General features: G+C 28.5%; 1 protein-coding gene across 2 annotated transcripts in view; it reads right to left on the bottom strand.

The window, feature by feature from the left end:
* Positions 1-18,834, bottom strand: part of Dhc64C (dynein heavy chain, cytoplasmic) — a 289,295-nt gene that overhangs the window by 28,080 nt on the left and 242,381 nt on the right. For both annotated transcript variants that reach the window (XM_085817195.1, XM_085817194.1), the window contains exons 70-75: positions 18,367-18,456; positions 11,263-11,323; positions 9,949-10,036; positions 9,672-9,837; positions 6,529-6,663; positions 4,565-4,659 (exon numbers count right to left, since the gene is read on the bottom strand). In XM_085817195.1, coding sequence (XP_085673321.1) covers positions 4,565-4,659; positions 6,529-6,663; positions 9,672-9,837; positions 9,949-10,036; positions 11,263-11,323; positions 18,367-18,456 — 635 coding nt within the window. The remainder of the gene's footprint in view (positions 1-4,564; positions 4,660-6,528; positions 6,664-9,671; positions 9,838-9,948; positions 10,037-11,262; positions 11,324-18,366; positions 18,457-18,834) is intronic.

The following is an 18,834-nucleotide window of genomic DNA, read 5'->3' as shown; positions in this document are numbered from 1 at the left end:
CCATTAGTTTCTGTAAATTTTATCTTCCAACTTATCAGTCTCTCGACTATGTACCTATGAGGTTTTACCTGATTTGATAAAAGTTAAATAATCCAAAATCCCTAACAGATGTGAAGCAAATTTTCGCTATGCCTGAAAGTAAAATACAGTCAAAAGTTGTTAATTCGGACACCCATAATTCGGAATGATCTATAATCTGGACCTCAAAGTTACAAACTTTCTGCACATGCTCCGTGTTGACGCATGCGCGTAAGACCTTTACGGCTGCGAATATGCTTGTGCGCATGCGCAAAATACGTTTACGAGTGCGTGTTTAATGTATAATGGACAGCATAAGCTAAGCTAAAATTATCTAATTATCTATTTCAGTTAATGTTGCAGATTGCGTTGTTCCTTAATCTTCGAATTGGATCCGGCTTATTATTTTTTGCAGACTGTCAGAGCAATTTTATAAAAGTAAGCTTGAACTTTCGATTATGTCAAATAGAATTTCTAATATATATTTATTAATATGTAAAGGATCTACAAAGATAAAGTATGTTTCAAAGTTCATTAAACAAAAAGTGGAATTGCTGCAAAAAATGGATAAAGGCATATCCTTTGTTTATCTAAACTTTAACATTTGTTTATCTAAACTTTGTTTATCGTGCGGGGGCGCACAATGAATTGCAAGTTGATCTGTCAGCACTATCCTTATCTTCAGGGCAGATGTTTTTATTTTATTTGGCTTATAATTCCTTATTAAATGTAGTATTTCATCTCGATGTACTCCGTCTTTGATATGATTTAAATCAAATTCCCCATCATTATAATTCGCTTCCGATAGCGAAGAAAGTAACAGAGGTTATTGAAAACGAAAAAAAAATTCGATTGACAAATTAGTCAGTAGACACAGCAATTATAGGACTTGAACAGCGGAACTTTGTAACTGAACAAGAAATTATGTCTGTTTATAGAATTAAAGAGAATGTATTATCACATAAAAAACGAAGCAACTTAAACAACTTACATTGAAAGAAATGTTTAATAAAATAAACAAATAAATATTAAGCTTTTTTTTTTTTTTTCTGTATATTTTGATACCCTTTAGATCATAATTGTTCTTTATTTCATAAATTACGGTTTCATATTTTTAATTTTATAATTTCTGCATGCCATCTTACCAGATTTAAACTGATGATCTATAATCTGGAAAAATCTATAATCCGGAATCGCCGAAGTCCCGACGAGTCCGGATTAACGACTTTTGACTGTACATGTTTACACAAACCTCTTATTAAAAAGGACCTTGGAAATAAAGGCATATTTTTATGCTAGTAAAATCAACTACAGCTTATGGTGATCCAATTAAACAGGAACAATGAAACTAAAAATGTGGACCAGTAGTCAAAGATTACAAAATTTAATTTAAATCTAAGTGGCTCAGTAACTGACACGCAACTTGTCGTAACGTAGTTATCACATAAGAAAAATCAAATATTGGCAGTGATAACGCAAAGATGAATAATTAAAATTTACCAGAGCTAATAGGAACTAAATGCAGCGTACAAGTGGAGGCCAGAAACAAATTCTGTCTTACAAGCTAGCTACAAAACCCCAAAACCTTAGTTTAAAAACTATATAGGTAATTTTCATTCTGGTGGGGAAATTATAGCAAAAGCTGATATTACAAACAACTGCTTAATTTATATAATAATAACTGCACATATCTTTGAAAAATAATTTTCTTTCTCTTTACATATTCGGCTTCTTTCTTCAATATGTTTCCTCTTCATTTTAGAATTTTTGGATTTAATTAAAGATTTCTATTATTCTAGAAGACTAAATGCATTTAAGATGTATAGGAAAAGGTGCTGATTCTATTTCTTTAGTAATATGAACATTCAGAATAACTAATAAATGATATGTGGTAAGGGCCGGTTACAGAGCTGGTATGGGAGAATTTTTAGAATTTAGTGACACACCTAGCAACAAAATCTACAAATGGCAAAATTTTAGAATTTAAGAAGGCACTAGGCAGCAAAATTTAGAATCCACAGAGATTGCATCAGGTGGGAAAATGCATAGTGCCAGCTCTGTGTATGATGTGCAGAGCTAGGGTTTCAAGTGTGCGGGGACAACTGTAGATTTTGTGCCCCTTTCTGTATGCCAAGAATGAAAAACATTTCATTCTAAAATTTTGTAACATCAGTTTGGAAACCAATGGATGCTGTGCCCGGGGACAAGTATCCCCCTTGTCCCACCCTAGCTATGCCACTAATGATTCATTGAGACATACAAGATGAATCTTTTAAATTATCAGTTTTCAATTTCTTTATTAATAGAAAATTCCCTTCCTATAAATGCCTGTCCATGTAATAAGATTAGAAACATTTTTGGTATTTTCCATGCTTGTGTCTGGTGAAAAGTAGAGAAAACAAAGGGAAGATAAACATGCTAAGAAAAGGTTTCTAGTACCAGAAGTAAAACTTTCAACGATTATGTTTTCATTATCGAAAACTCTCCAAAAAGTAAAAGTTCACAAACTTCCTATAAAATACACCCATTACATGTTTAAACCATGAGGACATTTTTCTGAAATCGTCTAGGTTTATAAATCATGCCTTCAAATTCTTCAAAACTTTCCAAATTACAATGCCTAAAATCCTAAAGACAAATTACCCCTACCAATTCTGTAACAGCAAAAAGCCAGAAATCAGTTGGAAAAAAAAATCAGAGGATAAAAGCGTAAAATTAATTTCACAGAGAAAACTGATGCATATTGAGACAATGACATGGGTAAAACTCTAAAACTAAATTCACAGCCCTTAGCGAACCATGGTCGGCAGTGCCCCGATATCTGCTTTCTAGACTGTGGGCCTTGTGGTGCTTGTGCATATTGCCTGGACAAATGGTCAGCTTGTTGCAGGACCCCGAGTGTTTAGTCCCCAAGCGAACTTGGTACTCATTTTATTAACCATCTCTAAGGATGAAAGGCTAAGACTGTAAGGTACCCTGTAGCCTTGCCCACCCGAAGGATCGAACCCCAAACCTGTGGTGTTGCTGCACAATGCACTAGCCACTGTGCCAATGGACCTCAGGAAAAAAAAATATTACCATGGAAAAATTAAAACTTAGGCATTTTTAATTAATTACATAGCTATTTTGCTTTTGCTAAGAATTATTTCGTAAATTGTGCTAAAGCACAATTTAGGAATTTATTACCTTGTTTGTTTTCAGATTCAAAATATTGCATAAGTCGCTGGAAAGTAATGTCACTTTATAATATGATAGCAAAAAATAAAAATGTTTAATTTTAATGTTATTTCTTGAATGCAATTTCAATATACCAGTATTATTTTAATGAAATTTATCAATGTTATAATGTTTAACAAAAATTTTGAAAAATTCACAGATTTTTGGAATAAAAATTTTCTATAGAAACTGATCTTAAAATCGCCAAAATGTTGTTAAGTCACCAAATTTAGAACCGTTTAATAATAGAACTTACATCCCCCAAAGCGAACAATTTTTTTTAAAGCTTTCATTAGAAAAAATGAAACAATTTCGAAATGCTAATGTTTCACTTTTTGTTAAGAAACTTCAGAATTCCACCATTTATATTAGAAATAGGACCAAATTATAATCCATGAGCCTATTTACCCATTCAAAAAATTATTATATTTATCAATGAATCCCCAAAAACATTTGTCCAAAATGCTAATTCGCATTCAAAATGGCAGTTGTAAAAACAGACAGAAATTCCAGGTGATTAAAATTAAGGACTTCCTGCCAAAGTTGGTCGAAATTTTAAGGAACAAAAACTGATTCCAAAGAACCCAAGGACACTTAAGGACTGTAAGGTACCCTGTAATTCTTGGGGAATATATTTTTATATCAACAGGCTTATCAAAACTGCTTCATTTAAAATTGGTTTTGAGTATTAAACTGAAATCTCTGTTCCATAATTAAATTGCAGTTTCTTCTTAAGCTTATAATTGTTATTTTTATTTATTTACTTTATTGAACTTTGATGGTATATTCTTTGAGATATCAATATGCAAGCTGAAGTTTTCGTTCAAGAATTTTTCATTTATTTAATTGGAATATAAAATTGAATAATACAAAATAAATAAGAAACAAAAATTATATTGAACACTGATTTTGATCATATATAATGTATGTATGTGGATAAAACTGTATAATACATATGCAAATATTGCAGTAAAAAAAATTAAACCTTCAAGAATTTAAAATCTTAAAATTATTAGTATTCTTTTCCCTCTTCCTCTCCCTAAATTCTAATTATGTACAGTTCATACTTTATTACAAAAAGATATTGACTTGATATTGTAGAGAAATAATAGGAACACATCTAATACTTCATATATAATATACATAAAAAAATTGATTAAGAAATATTAGAAAAAGAGAAAAGGTATCTTAAAAATTTGTGAATTTATCTAAAAATATTGCTATAGAAAAAATGTATTTTTAAAGTTTTTCCAAAGTTCAGTTTATCATAAACAATATCTAATTAAATTTTATAACTGAACAAAACGAAACACCCCAAAACATGTTTTACCTGGATAAACCTTTTAAGTAAATCTTGCATAAAAGCAAAGCAAATATCAGACGGTCTTCATGAAGTACCCCTCTTGTGACACGATTATACACAGTCTGAAAGGAAATTGAAATTTCTCAGGTTAATAAATTAAGATCATCATTTTTTACACAAATACAATGATTTTTAAAACAAATTATTACTCATATTTTTCAAGTATTACTCGAAATCTGAATAAATATTTAGTCACACTTCTTTTGCTATGTAGCTAAATTATGTATATGCAAATAAATATCCTTAAAATCAGAATGGAGAAAAATTTTTAATTAAATTGGAAATTATTTTATCAACATATTTTTGTACTTCTGAAATGAAATGAACACATTTACTATTCATTAACATAATTTCTAAAAAACAGGCACTAAATTACAATACATTAATAACTATATATTCAGAACTGTTGAATAAGGAAACTTTATATTGAAAGAACATCTCAAAAGCTCTAAGCCAATGTTTAAAATGTTCATAAAAAATTTTCTGTATTTGAAATACAGATTTTCTATATTTACAACAATACACACATCTAACTCTAAAGTTATCTTCTAAATTTAAACAAATTTAAATTCTTAACAAATACGTATAAAAGTAAAAAAGTAAAAAAGCAAATTTAAATTCTAGAAAAAGGAAAAAAAAACAAATAATTTAAAATAATTAAAAAATATGCAAACATGTAAAAGATTTAATTCCCGAACTAATCTACAATATCATTTAAATTCAGAAGCATAAGCAAATCAAGTGCAAAATCTATCCATGAAAATAAATCTACTATTAATAAATTAAAATTAAATTAAACAATTTTTTTAAAAAAATGCATATGTGAATGATCGTAGAGTAGGCAGGAGACAGACTTATCAAGGGGAAGTTGCCTCCAAACCTAACTCTCCAATCATTCAATTCATGTTTCGTCATTCATGCAGGCAAGGGTAAAAGTCAAAACCAAAAGTAATTCCAATAAAGTGGTATCCTTAGAAATTTACATTTAAGTATTAAAGTTCAAAAAGGAAAATACTAATTAAGTCTTTTGAGAAACAAGCAAGTAAAGTCAAGAATTAAACTTTTTCTTAAAAAATTAAATTTTTTAAATATTAATTTTTTATAAAATAATAAAAAATCTAGAAACCAATGTATTTTAGAAATCCTTGTCTACAGAAACTTCCCCTACACGAATATGCATATCAATAAAAAGAAACTATAAAAGAACTATACATAATCCATATAAACCAATAAGAAATAAGAAACAAAAAGAACTAATTCACAATTTTTAAAATAAATATACATTAAAAATATAATTTCATATTTAGAAAATACTTAGATACTAAATAAAAATTTAAAAAAAAAAAAAAAAACTTAAAGCAAGTAAATAGTAAGTTTTAATTCTAACTTACCTACTATATGAGTGTTTATATACTGCATTCACTTATCATACAATCAGTTTAAAAGTTATAACATTTTCTCTTATGTCAAGTCATTTTAAAATACCAAGCTATTTCAATAAACATATTCTAGGTAAGGATTAAAATTAAAAACACTCCTGCAAATAATTTACCAAATGTTAAGTTAAAATTCACCCAGACAGCTTTGAAAACATTTGTGGAACACAGAATAAGTAATATATACTTTATAACACTAACATAAAGTGATTCACTTCATTTAAGAATACCAAGTACATAACAGCCTTAAGAGATATTATTATAAAATGACAGCGAGTATAATTAACATGGAAAAATCATCCAGAGTATAAGGAATATGTTTAAAATATATTTATTAAAAAATTAACATTATGCAATTAGATAATCACTGTCATATTTAGAATATTTTTGTTATTGTAGTATAATTCTGTTAAATTAAATTTGAAGGTAATAAATAAGCTTCTAACAAAATGAACACAGTTAAAATAAAAAACTTTTTTTAAAAAAAAGTTATACCTGGAATAGATCTGATGTAATAACAGATAATCGAGCATTATTGTCTAATAAACCAGTTAAATGGGGGTTATTAGTAAGCACATCATTGTACATATCCAGGAAGAATTGTAGAGCATACTGATAGAGGAAATGAACCTAAAAGTACATTAATATACATATATAGATATATATATATATATATACACATAAATAGAATAAATAGAAAAAAACTTTTTTATAAATAAAAAAATGTAATTATTCCAAGAATTTCTGTGCATTATGCCACAGAATATATAAATGAAATTTTATTTTAAAATTAAATTTGAATAAATGTTAATGAATTAAAAAAAATAAAAATATACTTAACTTATTCTAAGACTTTAAATGCACCTTATAATGTGCAGCAAAGTCAGTAAAATAACTTCCCTTACATCTATTAAATGTAACAATTTATGCTTTAAGATATTTGCATATTAATAAAGCATTTATTAATAAACATATGAGTAACATGTATTTAATATATATAATATAAGATTTAAACTTATATCTACCTTTATGTATTAAAAAAATATTTTCACTCTTCCATTTTATGTATTTTAGAATGCAACATTTGATTTAAAAAAAAAAAAAAAAAAAGAGGAGTTGAGGCAATATTTGTTGATATTGGACTCAAATATCGTTTAATTAACATAAGCAAAAAATTCCAATCATTAAAATATTCAATAGGCTTTTACGAAGTTAAATATAAAATGTTTTATATCTTTGCAAAACTTGTGGCAATACATGTAAAAAAATTTGAACTAAATTTAGGCTGCAACTAGAAAACAAAAGTTGCTCATTTTAGCAGTTAAGTTTCCATATGGCAAAAAGCACTAATAAATATATTTACAACTAAGAAAATACTGATTCTGAACATCAATATAAATTTTGAATGTAAAAAGAGTTTTTCACATTTAACTTACAAAATCCTGTTTTCTTAATTGAATGTTTTGCTTGAAAAATCCTTCAAAAAGTTTGATTTAGTTTATAAGCAGCCTGCGTAATACTAATTCTGATGCTCTACTTTGAAACTTTATAGTTAAAGTTCTACTTTGAAACTTTATAATCAAAGTTGTCTTAAGACCAATATTTAAAGAAATATAGAGGTACATTGGTATGTGTCTCTAATCCATTCAAGATCTATAGATGTACACCAAATGAACTTTTGAAATAAAAATTAAGGGAAAATAAATAATCCATTCTCATGAAAAAATCCTATTCTTATTTTTAAAACACTGTTCAGTACTAAAATACAAATACAGTGGGTGAAATACATATTGTATGTAAATGAAGCACTACACAGGATATTGTACATAAATGCTTTTCTGATATCCAAATCAAAAGCAACCTTTTAACCTACTCTAACGTCTCTGATGTTTGCTTGGCAATAAATTTCACCCCCTTCACAACATTATCTGACTTAACAGCATCATTGTTTTTTATAATTAAACTTGGCATAAATTATGCAATAGCCAAGTCCTGGATACACATGCCATCTTCATATTGTTCAACAATCTCTTTTTCTCACACCCATGGTGATCCTAACAATCTTTTTTGTCACTTTATTCTTCCCATTAACATTTCTAAAATTCATTGTTAATAAATTTATGAAAAACTTACCCCCTCCCCCCATTCATTTTTTTAAATTTTATAATATTTGCATGCCATCTTACCAGATTTAAACTGATGATCTATAATCCGGAAAAACCGATAATCTGGAATCGCCAAAGTTTCGACGAGTCCAGATTAAAGACTTTTGACTGTATGTGTATGTTTTGTATTTGCATGTACAACACATATATGTGTAGTCACAAATGTATGTCACATGTATATAAACACGTTATATGTACATACAACACATATGTTCTACTTGTATATGCATGTGTATACAGATGTAAATATGTATTCATATATGTGTGTTACATGTATATACACACATATATGTTATATGTGTGTATGTACATGTGTATTATGCATATATATGTTCAAATTCATTACCTCAGCAAGAAAGGCTTTTTCACTCTCTAAATCACCAAATGATTAGTTCATTCATTTAATGGGGAACTTATAACTGGTGAGTAGAAAATTTTTTTACTGTTTTCCTCTTTGATATTACTTTTAAACCTGTTCTTTGTTGATTTTGATTATTATTTTATGAATAATGATGTATTTTTCTAGCGGTTAAGCCTGTAATTATATATTATAGAATATTTAAAACTAAATTCTCATGTTTTCACAGTTTGCTGATGCTTTTCTGGTTTAAAGTGTATGCAGTTTTTCTCACAATTTTGTTTCATATTTTAATTTTCATCAGCAACTATAACTAAAATATTTTTACAAAACTGCATTAACTATATTTTTAATCATTTTCATACTACAACAATTTTCTGAATGCTTCCTCAACAGTCAGCATGCATGCCGTTTTCCTGTCAGCTTGCCAGCCACACCGTTTTTATTGCACATCAGAATGGATCAGTTCAAACTCTGGATACTAATTACATCCTTTTTGGTTATTACTAACTCATTTTTTTTAAATGTTTGATTAATAATGAAAAGGGGCTGAAATCAGAGCATTTGTGGTGGCTCCCTGATGACAACCAGCATATCAGAATCTACCTTTTTTTTTTTTTTTCCCTTAGTCCTCCTCCAATCTTTATTTAACTTTTTAACTAGTCTTTTGGCTTTATTTTTTTGCTACGTAAAAATTCCGTTTACCTAGTTTCCATGATGTAGTGAATTCGATTTAACTTTTTACATATTTCATTTACATTATTTTTACTTATTACATATTTCTTCTAAACTGCAATAGCAAAATTTGTGCTTTAATAATAGTAATCTCTCTCTCTCTCTATACATATATATATATGAGACAGAGCAAGCCATAAAAATAATAAAAACATTCTTTGGCTTACTTAGAAAAATTCTGTAACTGGAAGTAATCACATAGGATATATTTAAGGAAATGCAATCCTTCTTTAAAAAAATTTTTTGTGTGTATTTGTGTGCATATATATATATATATATATATATATATATATATATATATATATGTGTGTGTGTGTGTGTGCGTGTGTGAATGTGTATTTAGCAAGTCAAAGTCATATGAATTGAAGATATTAAATTACTTGATGCATTCCTTCTAGGGTAAAGTATATACTGCTGCATGCTTGAGAAAGAGGCATGTATTGTTGAGAAACCATTTCTACTTCACCCATAACCTTATCTGTTTCTTCTACTTTATGCATGATTTCAGATGCTTCATTTTTCAGTTTCTCTAATGTACTGATGACACTACAAGAGAGAAAGCAAAACTAGTTACAACTGATTATAAAGTAAGCAGAACTTCTATTAATATTAAAAGATATTTTGTCTAAAATATAACAACAAAAAACAAATAATAACCTGTCATCATCTAAAATTCGACCTTTAGCATCATTGAGAGCCTGTAACAATGATTTTTCTAGCTGTCTGAGACGAACATGAAACTCTCCTGAAAAAATTTGATAATTTAAACAAATACAAATGAGAAAATATTTTATTTTAGTTTTGAAAATGAACAGCTCTGAAACAGGAAATTTCCTTTTTCAAAATAAAAAAAGTCTTCAAAATCAAATATACCCCAGAAAAATAAAATGGTACAAAATTTTTATTACTTTAAATTTTTTATTATATTATGTTTAAAGCAAAAAATGAAAACCTAAATCACAGTGAGAAAGTTTTAAAAATTAAGAGCAAGCTTGATTAATACAGTTTAAATTTAATTGCACTTACAGACAAAAAAAAAAAAAAAAAAAAAAAAAAGAAAAAAAGAGAATAAAAAATGATAAGCTGAAAATATTACTAACAGAAAGATAATTTTAAAAAATTGCTATATTTACTATGGAACTATACTCAAATTTTAAATGTTGCACCTCCACACACACAAGATGCGATATATCGAGAGGATACTCGAAAAACTCTAAAAAGATTATCGAAAAGTAAAAAACCTACATGCATAAATAAAACTGCACCAGGCAGACAGTGAAATTTCTAAGCTAGGCAGAATAATAGATATTAACAAAAGAAACTGTACCAAATCTAGTATAAATCAGCAACAATGAAATTATTTTCAAAATTCATATATAATTATTCAAATTAAACTATGCTTTCCAATAATTAATAAAATATTATATTAGTGGCAATAAAATTCTTCGCAAATATATTAAATTACTGGTCTTTGCTCAAAGAAGGAATTTATTCTGTTTCCTATTTTTACTGACAATTATATATGAGACTTTTCATTGCAAAGGCAAATGAGGTGCTGCTTATATTATTTTTATATAAAATAAACTAGGAAAAATAAGTACTTATTAGTAAAGATTTATTTGATTATAAATATACAAAAATTATTAGAAAATAAGGCATATAAGCAAGGTCAAATGTGCAACAAATTTTCACAGTCTCATAGGCGAAATGATTTTTCAGAATGTGCACTCTAGCAGTTTATCAGCAATACTAATTGAAGTTAGATTTAAAAGTACAAAAGAAATGAGATATATATATATATAAATTAAACGTATACTGATCTTTTCATCATATGGAAGAATTAAATTAAGAACAATACTAGACTGAAACAAAAAAAATCAAAATTCTTTTTATGTGGTTCAACAAGGGTAGGAAGTATATACATCCTGTTGTTATATTTAAATTGTTAAGGTCTACACATCTGATAAATACCTTGCAATTTCAAAAGGTCAGATCGTTTTTCATCAATGTCTGGTCTTTCAGCTTTTAGAACCTAAAATAACATAATAAAATTTTGGTTTAAACAACTGATATAAGCTATCCAATTTATAACATAATTGTAAAAGTATATAACATTAACCCCTTAACGGCCACGGGTGTATATATTGGCTTGCTCAGCAGATGCGTTAACTGCCCCAGGCGTATATATGTGCTGTTCCAAAATACTATCATTTGCTTTGCGCTGCTACCTATAAAATTATTTGCAAAGCTTTGGAATGCAACACCACAATGACCTTGACAAAGTATGAGAAAGAGGATACTATTTCAGAGAAGTGTGGGGAGAAATTGGAGAGAGGGGTGTGTCTAAAGCGGTGAAAATAATGACTGTGCAGTATTGGTTGGTGTTGTTTGAGTAAAACATATTTTTTTTTGTTCTGTGTCCTCTGTTTTCGTTTATTTCTTGTAGTAGGTCCAGGAATAAAGAAAAATATAATGGATGTTTCAAATCCATTTATCTTTTTTGAATTGTTTTTTGATGAACTGCTCGTGCTTCATATTGTTAATGAAACTAACCATTTTGTAGACGAATATATGAACCAACGAAAAACCAATCAAATCTTTGCAAACGAGAAATCAAGTACAAAATCGTGGCATGCAACCAGTTCAGAAGAAATATTATGTTTTTTTTAGGCATATTGATTTCACAAGTTATAACACTGAAACCTAATATTACACTTAATTGGTCTAACAATGAATTGATCAAAACTATATTTTAGGGATTGTTTTTAATATAAAAACTTCATGGTTAAAGCAGAGTTGTGATGCCAAGGCAACTAATCTGTGCTACGTCCCATAATCTGGTTTAAGGCTCGTGGTACAAGGTTCCAAGTTTTCAACTTTACGGCGAGTCTGGGATAAGCGTTGACCAATCAGAGCGAAGCTAAAACGAATCGGCTTTCTTTAGACAATTTCACTGTCACATCGAAGGCGATATTTTTTTTAATATAGAGCACATCGTATCTGAATGAGTTGTAATCGTATCCGAACGAAATAATGAGTTGATCTCGCAAGAAATCTATGACAACAACATACACTTTTTAAATGAGTTTGCACAATAAATTGGAAAATATGGATGAAATTCATGAAGCGAAAATTAAGCTCAGGATCATACACACTGTAGATGATTGATCATACATCCTGTAGATGATTGATCCCATCCATTATTTTTCATTTTATTATGAAAATTCTTTAAAAAATGCATTCTTACAAAAATTTAATTTTTTCTGTGTAAATTACTATTATTACTTTCTTTCTGTTTAATTATTTTTGTATTTAAGAATAAATTTATTGAAAAAGCTGGAAATATTGTATTGATATTTGCTTCAAATGCTGATTTTCTTTCCAAACAAACTTCATGAATTAATTTTACTAAACCATCAAATCAATATCAAGAATCTATTTTTTTTAACAGTAAAAATATTACTTTAAAAAAATAAAAAAATATTTTCAATTATTTAAGAATAGACACAATAGTCAATTCAATGGTGTAAGCTTTGTATAAGTAATAAAAGATTAATCTTTTGAGAAAATACTCTTATGAATTCCAAGAAGGAAAAAATTCAGTGAAATATCCTTAAAACAACAGTCAATAGTCTACACAGTTTTGTCTCCTGTTGATGTTCTATTGTGTTTCTTAATTACGTATAGTATTTGTTATTATTATCCACTCTTTAGTAATATCATTTGAATGGAACTTTGATCATTAAATTCATGCTATTTCTCTGGTAGAAATTCCTGGATAAGGTATGAATGTTTATAATTTTGTTATATTTGAAGACTTGGGTACCTAAAATTTGTCAATGTGAAATTACTTTTGAGATATTGGTCATAAATAGAAATGACAGCATATGTTGAAATTAAACTCTTTTTGGTGCTTTAATATGCATGTCTGCCAGTGAGTGAAGAATTGTCATAATCTGCCAGCAAATGAAAAATCATTAAAAGTAATTGCTTCTGACAACAGACGTGGATGAAACTTACATCTATGACATCTCATAGCAGAGCAGAGTTTAATTTGAATTACTCATATGATGTAAACATACTAGTTTGCAGAATTATCCACAAAAATTCCTGAAAGTTAGTGTTTACTATGTATTGTAGTCTCTCAAGTGTAAACCTGAGTGGTTTTTTTTTTTTTTTTCCAGAAAAAGCATATGAAATTCAGAGTTGCGGCTTATACATGCAAATTATTAGAAATAGATGTATACAAACAGCTTGCAACACAGCAAAATGTATTTAATGATTGAGCATAAATTACATTGTTGGGTGAACGTTTCATAGTACTGTATTAGTTGTGGTTGCTGATCATGGTGACCAGTTGTGGGATACTAGTACTAGTGATAATTGATACTGGTAGTGCAGCCAACTACTGTAGTGATCAACAGGACAGTGGATAATGAGTGCTAAGCAGAGAAACATGTTCCTTTTGATTGAAAATTAAATAATAATAATAATAATAATGTATGGTAAGTACTGTTTTCTGCTTAACTGCTTTCACACCCGCAAAATGGAAAAATATTATATACAGGCTATATGTCACTTATGCTCAAGATTTTTTTTTTCATTAGTTATATTAAGAATATCGTATTTCTCCTAAGAGAAATTATATATAAAAATTGAAGAAGTTAATATATATATAAATATGCATGTGCATGTTTATAGTATAGAGAGTACTACAGTACAATGCAGAAATATTCCATACTGCTTTGCACAGAAATATGTGCCAACCAAATATTGGTCTTTCCAAAAAACATCTCTAGACCATTTTGTTCTTTTTCTTTTTTTTACCTTCTTCCATTGCCTCTTGGCTTATAAGAAGGGCAGATAAAAGAGCATTCTGTTGAACCAGTAAAGCTTTGTGGTGAGCTGAAAAAGCCATGACACAAAATAACGAAAACAAGCACAGCGAGCGCAGGAAATCAATTGGGCTGGAAAACAGCACTCAAAAGGTGTAGACACATTCATGCATGTGCAAATTTAGCTTCTCTCATTGGACACAGCTTGAACCCCCATCTCGGAGGTGTGAACAGAACTCTGGTATTTTATGCCCTTATGACTATGCCTCTATGCTCTTTATGCCACCATCTGAATGCAGCTTAATACATCGCAGCTTAATACGCACGCCTGTGTGAAAAACCATGGCACTGGGAAATGAATCTTGTATGTTTTCCGCGACAGTTAAGGAATTAAATAACAATCTATTAACAATTTTTTAAATTCAGTAAATCTAATTTAAACTATTTAACAATAAAAAAAAAAAAAAAAAAAAAAAAAAAAAAAACTAATTATAAAGTTTCATGAATATATGACATGTGCATTACAAATAATAGCCTTTTAAAGGCACTACTTACATTACAGTTGTGTCAGAAAATTTAAGTCTCAGTTCTCTTGTAGAAAAGCACATAATTAAGAAATTAACAGGTAAACTGCATTTTCAGTAAATAAAATGAAGGAAATACTCACAAAAAGCTCTTCAGTTTTTATTTTTAAATACAAAAGAGGTGACTGTTAATTTAATATAAGGTTTCTAAATTTTAAAATTCAAACTTAAAATCCTTATGCAAATTCATTAATGCCCAGATGAATAAATTAACATTTCTTAAGTTTTAAACTTTTAATAATAAATTTAAAGTCTCCATACAATGTTAGAAAAATAATACAGTATTCTTGAGAGATCAAAATGTGCAGGTCAGAAAGCAAATACATCGCAACACTAATTTAATAATAGCTTTGATTTAAAGACTCCTTCCCTGGTCCAACAAAGAAGAATAAGAAAAGAAAAAATAACCACAAACCATTTTTTTCTAATGTAACATTTTTGCTATGAGTATGCTAAAAAAATAAAAAAAGAGCAAGGTAACTTGCAAATATAAGTTCAGTATCTTATAATATACATCATTTTTAAAACTGAGCGAAAATAATTATTCAATTTAATGCTTTACCCCCGATTTAATGATACTTTTCAATTATTCCCTTTATAAGGTATTTCTCCCGCCATTTCAGCATGCCTTCATGGTGTAGTAGTCAGCACAATCGGCGCATATTCGAGAGGTCCGTGGTTCGAGTCCTGGCGAAGGCATGCTCATTTTTCACATCTCCTGCTTCGAAAAAACCCTAATAGTCTCTATGCCTTGAATAACGTAAATCATAATCTGACAGTAGGTTCACCTCCCATGACTTTAATGTCACACCAAAGGTCAGATTTTCACAAATTTTCACATTTCATATTTATGCAAACCTCTTGCATTGACCAAAATTAAATTAAGCAGCCCTTTTAATCAGTCTTCAAAGATATTATGAAGTTTCATAAATGGTCTTCTAGAATTGATTATTTTATGCAATACGAAGGGAATATTACATCATAACTTAAAATTAATATTATATATACATTATTATGAATTCTTTTTAATAAAAGTATTGAAAAATTTAATCTGTTTTCTATATAATAAATTTAAAGAGATGAAATAATTTGTGAAAAAAGGAACTTTTTGCAAAATACAAGCAAAGAATTATTTCCTTTATTTACTTCATTAAAAAATATCTATAAAACATTTATTACTATTAGTAAGTTATGCAAAAACCAAAAGTATTTCAAGAATATGCATGCTTTATGCCTAATTTCATAAAGGAAAACTTGGCCACTTACTAAATGTAAGGCATAATAAATATGTTTTGTTTTCCAATTCAAATAATACCTAATCAATCTTTCTAAAACAGCATTGATTAAAATTTATATGTTAAAAAGTATGAAATCTGGGCATCCAATATCCACAACAATTTAAAATCCAAGCTTCTAGATCACTAGCAACTTTTTTTTTAATAAAAAAAAAGCATTATGCTTGAAATCTCATATTTTTTCATGATAAAACATGAGAAGAGTCCTGACTCTTAATTTCACTAGCAAATCATTATTTATTATTTTTTGTTCTCAGCCCTACATGACTATTAACACACTACAGCCTGATAAAGACTCATGCAGTGATGTCTAAATAAAATTTTTTCGAACATTAGTAACTGAATATGAAATAGCATGGTAACTTTTTCTATTGATATTATACTTGATGATAACAGACTTCAGCCTCTGTTAAGTGTTTAGTTAGGAGGTATTGGGGGGAGGAAAGATATTTTGTAAATGACACTCATAGAACAAAAGGTTATATTTGGTGCTGTATGAATTGAGAATAACTGATTTGTTATTCGGAGAAACCTATGACCGGTGCCAGAGTTGGTGCAACCACACCAGGTGGGAGAATTTAAGAAAGGCAAATTTTTTAGAATTTAGGGGGGTGCTTGGCAGCAGAATCTTAGACCTACAGAGAATGCATCAGGCCTCAAGATTTAGATGTTTAAGAAACAGGCAGAAGTACAACAAACGACACACAAAATTCAGGCTTAATTTCATCAGCAAGCAATAGAAACAAGAACATATAGTGAATCAACACATCTTTAGTCACCAATCTTATGATAGCTGAACTTTATGATGATTTCCATGAATCTGAGGGTGTGCAGATATGGCGAACAAAATGCAAAATTTTCCAATTAATAGAATTTTTGAAGAAATGTGGATATGTAATAATAAATGAAGTTGATAGTTTTTCATTATGATAACAATGCTTCAATTATCAATTAACAAATGGACGGTGAAATCTGTAGTATGGTTCAAAATCCAGAAAATCTTGCTAATGCTAGAGAAGAAAGTGACACACAGGCTGTTGAGGATGAAAAAAATTTCAGATGACAATTTAGTCAGAATTCTTGATGCAGCAGTTAAAGATGAACAACGGAACCTTGAACAATATGTTATGTCTATGAATTAAAGAGAAAGTATTAGCACAAGAATGAAGCAAGTTAACTAACTTATATTGAAAGAAATATTTCATAGCAAATTTATTTAAGGCAAACATATAAATATTGAGATTTTTTTGTGTGCGAGGGGGTACACGTATAAATTTTGATTCTCTTAAGGTCATAACTCCATCATTATTCCATAAATCACTATTTCATATTTTTAATTTCATAATTTCCACATGCCATCTTAATAGATTTAAACGGATGATGTGTGATGGTCTGGAAAACTGCCCAAATCTGGAAACTGTCAAAATCTCAATGAGTTCAGATTTAGGACTTTAATTATGAAGAAACCTTATTTTGAAAATATAACTATGTTTTTTGCTCTTATTTGAAAAGTAAAATACCCTTTATCATATGCTATTACACAGTTCAATTTACTAATTAAATTATCACAAATGCTAACTAAATGGCATACTGGCTGTAGTAAAAGTTTATGTAGAACATAAATAGAATATATAATTGCAATACAACATTACTAAGCAACTTTGCTTAAGAAAATGCTTCATATCATTCATTCTCTAAAATGTAAAATTTTTAATATTAATTTAAACATTAAAAATTTAGATTTTTAACACTACTATAGATGCTATAATTTTAGATTTGTTCAGATCCTTTTATATAAAATACATGAAAAATTACAAGATCTTTCTTTTTGTTTTCATGAAATTTTACAAAAATATGCTTTTAAGAAATAACAATTTATTAAACTAAAAAATTACATGGAATTATCTTCTTTTCTTCTAAGCAAATACTATCATTCATATTTTAATTTTTGTTATCAAATTTGAAAGAAAACGTATCAGAAGCAATTTTTCAAATTACACTATACCAATGCAAATTTTACTTGAAAAAAATTAAATGATACAGCTGATAAAAAAAGTATTATTATTTTTCAGCCATTATGTACTAAATAAAATAATGACAGCATAATAATACTTTCTTATTATTATTCAGTCAATTTAGTTATTTGTAATTGTCAAGTTATCATGTAATTTATAGCTACAATATAAGCATAGACACACCATTCTAGTGATGTGAAGTTACAAAACAGGTGGGAAACAAAACTGATAACAAATCTGAGAGTTAAAATTAAATAAAATACTAAAAAGAAGATCCATCATAATAATAATGGAATTTACTAGATGTTTTGCATCATAAATAGTTTTAAAAACACATATTATTTACCTGGTTTAGACACTGGCTTTGCAGACTACTACGAGTAACAGTGAAGTTAACAAATGTTACACGTGAGCAAATATCAGGAGGAAAATCAACCTGCAAAAGAATAGAATAACTCTAACAGCGGTGCAGTTTAATAGACTCTCAATTACTGAACCAGAAATAAGATTCCATATGATTTACTTAAAATCTCTGCCATATGTAATAATTTTTAACCTTTTCATGGCCATCAATAAGCTCAACTCGCAGTCCAGTTATGCACCGCAGTGGGCCTAAATGAACACAGCTTGCATTACAAATTTACACCTGAGAGATCTTGTGCATATCTCGGAAGAAAGAATTGCTTAATTTCACAACTGCTGACAGATTAACCTTTTCATAGCTTAAATAGTAATGATAGTGTTCTGTAAAATCTACCATGTTTAACTCATAAATTTATAAACAAAGTAAACTAAACTTATTTTTCTGTTAAAA

This window comes from Stegodyphus dumicola, chromosome 5, assembly GCF_044657685.1.
Source record: "Stegodyphus dumicola isolate Sdum_Otavi_A_Nest chromosome 5, ASM4465768v1".
Classification (NCBI taxonomy): domain Eukaryota; kingdom Metazoa; phylum Arthropoda; class Arachnida; order Araneae; family Eresidae; genus Stegodyphus; species Stegodyphus dumicola.
The sequence above is the reverse complement of the archived record's forward strand: the minus strand, read 5'-3'. Positions and strand labels throughout refer to the sequence as shown.